Genomic DNA, 9,391 nt, shown 5'->3' with positions numbered 1-9,391 from the left:
TTCGTTGCATCCTAAATAGAAAGAATAGGTTAATTTCAGATTTGAATTAATTGGATTCACCTAATTTAATCAATCAATTGTTCTAAATTTTGTTAAAGCATTGGGTTTGCGATTGCGGTTCTTGTTTTGATGGAATTCATAATCTAGATTTAGATTTTAGGGTTGTTGATGCGCATTGAATTAGTGTGATTGGAAATTCGTTGAGATTATATTTGTGTGAACGACGAGAATTGCATTGTAGGGATTGAGATCTTGAATTGGTTGAATTTCATAATCCTTAATTTTTGTTTTTGTTATTTTGTCGTTTAAATTCAAAACAAATCCTCCCCCAATCTAATTTGAAATTGCATGATGGAACTAAAAATAAAATGCATTTTATGTCCTTGAGAGATGACCTAGGTTTGCTTCTTGTATTGCACAAATTTTTGAGAAAATCTAGCTTGTTTGATACCATTGCGACATGGTTATCAATAGCTCAACTAATTTTGAGAATCCATTGGGGTTCTGTTAGGATAGTCCAGTTTTGCAGTGAGAACCGACAGCACAGGGTTGCGAGCCCTGGCCTTTGTCCAGCTCAATCACATCCGACTATCCCCAAGACTAACCTGGAGTCTCCGCTAGATTTCGTATACTTCCCATCCAATGCCACCATCATGACATGCTTATGATGCATGAACCTAATTTTAGTCTTTTAATTAGGTATTAAACATTTCTTTTCAATCAATAACAACATATGTTTCAAAATTTCACCGACAATCCGGCACAGTTTCCTCTATAATTTAGATAATTTCAAATTTTCTTCTCTATGCAAAATAGCCAAAAAATTCCAATACACTTCTAATTTTAAACAGAGTCTCACCACCACCACATTTCATAACTTTTCTTTCATTTCAATGGCTCTCAAATACCTTTTTCTAATTATCACCACATTTCAAAATACCCATTTAAAATAATACTTTAAAATGAATTAAAATCCTTTAAATTATTTAAATATGGATATAGGTATATTTTAAATATATAAAAACTATTAAATAAATTTTGATCAAACCACTTGAAATTAAAGAAGATTTTTTTAAAAAAAAATCATTTTTTGAGAAGAAAATTAACCACAATTCCATTTATCAATTTCTAAAACACTTTTCAAAACCCATCAAATTTTATCTTAAATATTTTTTTTAAATATCTTTATTTCGCAATTCTCCAATTCTTTTCAACTTTCAACAGACCTTCTATATGCTCACTCCATATGAATGATAGTTCATTCCTCAATTATTTTAGGTAATCAATTATTTATACTGAATTCAACAAACAATTATCATAGAAACATCATCACACATAAAGTCAATTTCAAAAAGGAATATCAAACAATTGTACACTAAGTATGGAAATAATTACAAATTCCTTCAAATAATTCATATATACATAGCAAAGAATAAAACACCCATCTCCCAACATTTTTCTACTATACCCGTGAAAATAGATATGTGCCCCCTTACCTTGAAGTGTATACCGATTTTTCTCACCAACGTCCTCTTTCCACCACTTCTCAAATCACGATCCTAACCAAATAATCACATATAATCATGATCAATGTTAAGAGACATTAATCATCCAACCCTCTACTAGTGAGTTGAAACTATCATTTTCTAATCTTTGCAAAAAATGACTTACGGACCTTACAATTGTTTTCTATGATGTAAATGGAATACTATAAGCCTAAAGGTGATTAAAAACAATTATTTTTCCCTCATAACACTCTTGGGACAGCACCTCTAGACCAAGGATTTTGAACCCTCAAATGCATTTTTAACAAAACAAAAAGCACCAAAATTATTTATTATAAAACATAGAAGGATTAAGCAAATAAAAACATAATTTAGAAAAAAAATTTTTGGACAAAATCTCACCCTTATGCCACTGTTCCAACACCCAAAAAGAGGGAGAAAATAAAAAATTAATCGGTTCAAAGTGTTCAAAATGATGAAAATAGGTGGAATATTAAAAAAATTTAATGAACTTACTTGGAAATTTAAGAGATTAAGACCAAAGATGATCAAAGCTCCTTGGAAGAAAGAAAATGGGGCTTACGGAAGTGAAAGGAGGAAGTGGGAAGCTTTAGAGACTAATCCTTATATTAAATAGTAAAAATAATAATATAATCTTAGAATTTTCACTAATTTTTTTAATTAATTGAAACAATTAGATAAAAATCTCAAAATTTAAAAATAATCATGAAATATATTAAACATAACTATAAAATAATTTTTGACACTATTGATCCTTTAGTTGGTGTCTAAAATTTTTACACGCAATTTCTGCTTGAGCATATTACTAATTTACTTAAAACTAACCAGAAAATCCAAAATACTCATTAATTACAAAAAAATTTATTTTTATATTCCAAATAATATTTATAAATAAAATATAAATTTTTTATAATTTTTACTATTATTATTATTATTATTAAAATAAAATATTATTTTTAACTTTATACAACAATTTTAACCAATACAAATTGACATTTTTTGAAACTTAAAAATTTTAAAATAAAAAATTATCAAAAATTTCTTAAAAATATACCTAATAATTTTGTCTAAAGCATCTCATGCTAAGTCTATCCCAATTTTTTTCTAAAAAATCAAGTACTATACATTAACTTATAATTATATTAATAAATTAATCATTTAGCAAAAACGAGGATGTTACAAGCTATGCTTGTGAAAAGTAAAAATGAAGATAGGGGCGATCTTTGAAGACTTTAGGGTTAGATTCAACTAGGCTTGCTACCTGAACGTTGTGATGTTAAACCTATTAAAGAGTACTAATCTAACTAATTACATTGTTAGTGGTAAGATATTTTGGAATATAATGATTATTACTGTGAGGTACGAGTTATACACACTATATTGATGAAATTGGTTCAAAATATTTCTTCTTGGCTGCTCATTCATTTTCTAATAGTTCATGGATTAGTGTTTTGAAACTTGAGCCTTACATACAACATTGTATCTGTATCACGATTATAAAATTATTATTATTATTATTAATATGCTTTATTGATAATTTAATTATATGATTTGTATGTTATACTTATTATAACTGACATAATTATTGCTTATTATCTTATTTAAACATTAATTAGGATCTCACTTTATATTTATTCTGTTTTTAGTCTGTATTTTAATCTTTATAGATTATGGAGTTTACAAAAGCCTAGACTTCTGAATTTTTAGAATATGCACTCCATCTTTATAGCAAAAATCATAACATAGTTTTTTTTTATATTGAATTTTTTAAATGATTGCAGCAAATTTCAATTCAAGTAATGTTTTATAAAATGAATTTATGCTTTCTTTAATGAATGAAGAAAATTATTCCGTATTTTTATAACAAATTTCTTTATTAAAGATAAATTTGAATACAAAATTAAGGTTTTAAAGATAGAATAAATGAAAAAGAATGTCATTAGTATATCATTCTGAATACAATTTTTAGTATATTTTTATAATTAATCTATTTTTTAAAAGTAAAATAATTTTAAAAAAAATATAAGATAAATGCTTTAATTTAAGAAAAAAGTAGACTAATAAAAAATAAAATGTCTATTAAAATTAATAAAATTCATTAAAAATATATATTAAAATATGTATTATTAACATTCTTTTGATTACATAAATTATGATTATAGGCACTCACATTGTGATTACTCATTTGACATTGTTTATTTTATTCTTATTGTTTTTGTCGCATACCTATTATGTTTATTATTTCTCTTCCTGTTTTTTTAGATACTTTCATTTTAAGAAATGTCTATCAAATTCTCTTTTTATAACATAACATATAACTAAATAAGAAAAAAAGTAAAAAACAACGTGTGTACTTGTCAAACCTTAATTTGCTATTGCTAATTTTGTCCATCAGAAACATGGTGTGGAACTTTGTTACCCTATCAAAAAAACTCTTGTGAAAACCACATAACAAAAACTAGTTGCTATAGTTAGATTATCTAAATCCTTATACATAAAATAGGACTCAAGTATGATACCTTGTAGTTTCATTGTAATAATTTCTCCCAGAACTTAGGAGTTGAGTTTTCCTTAGAATGAAAAAACAATGTGGTTAATGATATAAAATTATTTTATAAGGAGCTTATGACTGGTTTTTATTTATTTAACAAATTTCAACAAGTTTTATTAAATAACTCTAATTTAATTAAATAGCTATAAGTTATAAGTTTCTGTTTAAGTTAATTTTACTGAATAGAGTTAAAGAAAATATCAACTCTTTTCCGATGAAAAAGATAAAAATAATAATAACATATTTGAAATAATCTCAAAATTAAAGTGAATAGAATTGAAACTTTCAGAACTCTCAAACTTATGAAGTGCTTCTAAGAAAGCTACATGTAGGTGACCAAAATGTCTTACAAGTGATATTGCATCAAAGTAGATAAATATTACTGCATTATACAATCTCTCATCCTTTAAAAAGTGGGATGGCTGAACATACAGTCTGAATCAGAGTAAGCAAAAGTAGCATAGATGCAGCAACGGTAGATGCTATTTTCCAAGGAGTGTTGAAGTACTCGTGTATAAAGATCGCCTTATATTTGTTACGAGGATTTTCATAGAATTTATTCAAGCTAATGCAGATAGAGAAATACTTCGAATTGAAATGCGGCATGGCAACATTTGTGCTAAGACTGTTAACCATTGTAGCAACTGCCTTGGTGTCACCCATGTAATTGACAATAATTTTCTTATCAACTAGTAAATTCACATCTTTCTCAGTATCAATAAGATAATCTAGCACCTTTAGGTACTGAGTAACGAGGGGTGTATTTGGGAAGAGACATTGCTCAAATGCAACTATGTTTCTGAACAATTTCTCAGTTTCATCATGTACCGTTAAGCATGGGATTGTCAATTCACCATCATGATAGTCTAAGTCAAGTAAACATTTGCTTGGATTAACTTTGAATGCTAGACCTGCTTCTGATAGTTGGCTTGCACTGTATAGATACTTGAGTTCATCTCTTTTTGCTGGTGTATCTCCAAGATCAAATGTTGATGGTAGAAAAAAAGTTCTTAGAAGATCAGTGAAGTGTTTTGGACGCACTCTTTCAGAAGTTATGTTCTGCTCGTTGTATTCTTGAAAATATTCGAAAGTGATGTCAAGAAAAGAGGGAAATTGAAGATTCAATTGAGCAATTTCGTAGATGCCTTCAAGAACGAAGAAAGGAAGTTGATTTTCAAGTAGTGTCAAGTCATCATAAACATCATCTACCAGCCATGGTTTCAACAATAAAGGGTCCTTATAAATCCAATCATTGTCTTCAAAATCTCTAAGAAAATGCTCAATTATGAAACAAGCATCGATCAGAATCATCTTTAAGAAATGATTGCTGTGAGGCTCAACAGGCCATGCATAGCAACTTCGAATTCGATTTTCCTGATCTTTAAGGTAGCAAGCAAAATCATCCACACGTAGTTTGGTTCGATCTAGAAATCCCTTGAGATATTTCAATTTGAACTCTTCCATTGCTTTCAAAACATTGTCGTCTGCATTAGATCGTGCTTTGTGAAAAGGGCCAATAGAAACAACCCGAGGAGTATATGCCTTCGGGTTAGTTTCGCGAATACTATCTGGTACTCTAAAAATACATTGCCCATGGACTCCAGACTTTTCTGGAAGAACCACTCCTTGAAGCATATCGGTTAATTCCTTTCCCCATTGTTGGCATTCGCTCTGCGAAGCATTTGGTTGTTCCTCCATTTTCTCAAACCTTGGTATGGTGACTGAAATAAACAGGATCACGCAACACTAACAGTTTAGCATGATTTTGAAAGCAAGGGGGAAGTAAAATGCAATGTTTGACATGAATATGATGACATTAACATGAGATGCCATAGATATTTTAAAGTTATGGAAAAAGATTTGGACAAAAAATATCATACACTCTTGTGTGAAATGACAAAGGATTAGTCTTCAGTTACTCAGTTTAAAACTTGCAGTAAATCCCAGCTTCACGAAATCAATTGCTTTGATCTCGTATAGCAAGAACAATGCATCGTTATATAATAATAATTTTCATTCATGTTGATCAAAGTCCTTCAAAATTGACGTTAGAGTCAACATAATGTATGGACAATAATCAAACAGCTGGCTGTTAATAATGCATTAATGCATTAGAAAATGATATTGTCCATTACGGATATGTCAATTTAATGAATCAGTCCCGCTACTGTCAGCTTTGTACTGTCACCGCGGGTAAGTTCAGGATCAAAATTTATAAAAAGTTATAATTATTTAATTTAGTTACATAATTTTATATATTTATAAGATCAATACAATTAATAAATAAAATGTACAAAAAGCAACTTGAGCTTCGGCTATTGGGGGTTAAAGAAGGTTGAGTAGGTTCCGCGCAGTGTTTAGTCAGTTTTTAGTATATTGAATATTAGTTATATTTATTTTTAAAGAAATAATAATTAATCATATCTTCTTTTTTTGCTAAAATAAGTAATCATATCTTTAGTAAATACAAAAAAAATATAAGTATACAATTAAAGATTATTTTTTTTGGTCCCCTTCATTTGGTTTCTAGATCCATCCCTGCTTATAGCCTTCGAAAGAGAATAATTCAAAATTTTATCAAGTTCTTCGTCTCATACAACTGCATTTGAAATGAATCTCTAGATAGTTAGCAAACGGTTACCAATGGTAACGACTAATGAGCATTATTTTCACTCAATGTATAGTTGTCATAATGTTAGTTATTTAGATAGCAAACCTTTTTAAAAGATATTTGATAACGGAAGAAGACGCTTTAAGAGTGTTAAAGATTAATTTGGAAGAAAATATTTTAATTTTAAATTCTTTTAAACAAGTGATAAAGATCTACATGTAGAGGTGAAAAATAGTCTAAGTTAATCAAGATCTCTTACAATTTTATAATTGTAAATGACAAAGTAATATATACGTCATTGTTATTAATCGTTACATGAATTTAAAAAATATATTTTAAATTTTTAAAAAATAAAATAACATAAAAAAAAAATTACTTTTAAAATACAATCTTTACGGTAGAAACGACACTAGAGAATGATTCTTCATCATTTTAGAGAGTGGTTCAAACTACTATGATAAGCATTGTAAAGTAAAGTAATGTACTTCACTACGCCAAAAATGAGATGTAAGAATGGTTTCGCTTGAATTAAGAGAGTGGTTATTAGCGCTTTAAAATCATGTGCTATCTAATGTCTTCATTTTTGGAGAGTAGTTATTTAATCGCTTTCAAATGTATATTTTAGAGAGCGGTTACGCGGTTAACCGCTCTCAGAAGTTCATTAAAGAGAGCGGTTAAGCGCGTAACCGCTCTACAAAATATAGTACTTTGGAAAGCGGTTAAGACTGAACCGCTCTCACAAGTTAGACTAAAGAGAGCGGTTGACAGGTTAACCGCTCTCTTATCTCAAACTTATGAGAGCGGTTATAAGTGAACCGCTCTCAGAAGTACATTTTGGAGAGCGGTTCCCATTTAACTGCTCTCCAAAGTTCACTTCTAAGACCGGTTATTTTGTGAACCGCTCTTAGAAGTGGACTTTGTAAAGCGGTTATTCGTGAACGACTCTCCAAAGTTAAGAAACATTTTTAAAATAAACTGGCATACAATCTTTTTTTTAGCACACGTGGGAAATTATACAGTATTCAGAACCAATTCAAATAGAATATCAAATTCAAACAAAGCCTGATATACCAGAATTTCAAAGCAATTGCACATTGTATTATTTAATTACAACTCACATGTACATATTACAATCAATCAAAGTCTCATATTTACACATTTTGAGGGCCTTTACAGAAAATTGTCTAAATATTGTAAAAGAACACTAATAATCTATTATGCTTAGTGTGTCCTTTAAATATCTATGGTATAGATATGAACACCACTCCTTTTGCAATTGAAAAATTTTGTTGTCAGGGAATGTTGGCATCTGCACCTCTGGAAAGTACTGAAATACAAGCACTACGCCAGAAATGAGCTTTTGAAGCGCTAACTTAAATGGCGGTTAATAAAAATCGCTTTATAATTATATATTTAGAGACCGATTCTCTATTAACCGCTCTCAGATCTATACTTCTGAGAGTGGTTAACAGAGAACCGCTCTCAGATCTATACTTTTGAGAGCAGTTCTTTGTTAACCGCTCTTAGATCTATACTTCTGAGAGCGGTTCTTTGTTAACCGCTCTCAGAACTATACTTCTGAGAGTGGTTCTCTATTAACCGCTCTCTAAAGTCACACATTAGAGAGCAGTTAATAAAGAACTCTTGGAGAGCAGTTAATAAAGAATCGCTCTCTAATGTTATTAAAGTCATTTATAAATGAACACGCTCAACGCGTTTCTTCTTCATAGCTAACAAAGTTGGTCTCGTTCACTGTAAGTTTCTTCTCTGCTCTCTTATATTTTCTTCATCTTCTCTGTTAGTCTGCTCTCTTCATCTTTTCTTGCTAACAAATTGATTTTTTTTCATCTGGAAGTACCTTTTCATTCTGTGTTAGTTTGCTCTCTTCATCTTTTTTACGCTAACAAATTAGTTTTTTTCACATTTGTATGTATTTCTTTATTCTCTCTTTCTTTCTTTTTCTCTCTATTAATGTTAAAAATTATCCTATTAATTTGTTCTCTTTTTTCTCTGCTTACTTGTGTTTCGTTCATGCAGATGTGGACTGCTTGGTTAACACCAAATATATAAACTCAAGATTCAATTTTGATTTGTGATAAAAATGATGAAAACTCACAAAGAAATTAATTCCAAATTTTGATTTAAATGTAATAATAAATTTTTATTTTGCAATAGAAAACTCATAAAGAAATCAATTTCAAATTTCGCGGTTTAAATTTATACTTTGGAGAGCGGTTCCACACAAAACCGCTCTCTAATGTTACACCTATACTTTGGAGAGCGGTTCCGCCTAGTACCGCTATCTAATCTTAACATCTGATAGCAGTTCTTTAACTGCTTTCTTAAATATAATACATCAGATAGTGCAAGATTTTAGAGCAGTTCTAAACGCTCTCTAATTTAAAATGGAACCGCTCTTAGATCTCCATTTTGGCTTAGTGAAGGATAGGCAAAACAAAGCTTAATTAATTAAGTGAAATAATAAGCATATGGCAAACGAATTGGAATGTGTAAGATTATTACATTTACTGGGATTACAGTTTGTCCATGGTGCAAAGCATCCCCAATGAATAGACACACATAATATCCACAGTCATCATTATTTGTTTACTTGGGATATTGTGTGGAAGATAAAAATAAAATAAAACAGCATTAACTAAGAATGCTATATAGTGCAATTACACTTTAGGTGAAAATTACAAA

At 29.5% G+C, this 9,391-nt stretch overlaps 1 protein-coding gene across 1 annotated transcript; it reads right to left on the bottom strand.

The window, feature by feature from the left end:
- Positions 1-4,476: 4,476 nt before the first annotated feature.
- On the bottom strand, positions 4,477-5,775 carry LOC113866884 (UPF0481 protein At3g47200-like). The gene has a single exon (XM_027501682.1). It carries the CDS (start codon positions 5,773-5,775, stop codon positions 4,477-4,479), a length of 1,299 nt encoding a protein of 432 aa, XP_027357483.1.
- Positions 5,776-9,391: the final 3,616 nt, after the last annotated feature.

This window comes from Abrus precatorius, unplaced genomic scaffold (assembly GCF_003935025.1).
Source record: "Abrus precatorius isolate BTA unplaced genomic scaffold, Abrus_2018 Scaffold5, whole genome shotgun sequence".
Classification (NCBI taxonomy): domain Eukaryota; kingdom Viridiplantae; phylum Streptophyta; class Magnoliopsida; order Fabales; family Fabaceae; genus Abrus; species Abrus precatorius.
This window is presented reverse-complemented; position numbering and strand designations above follow the sequence as displayed.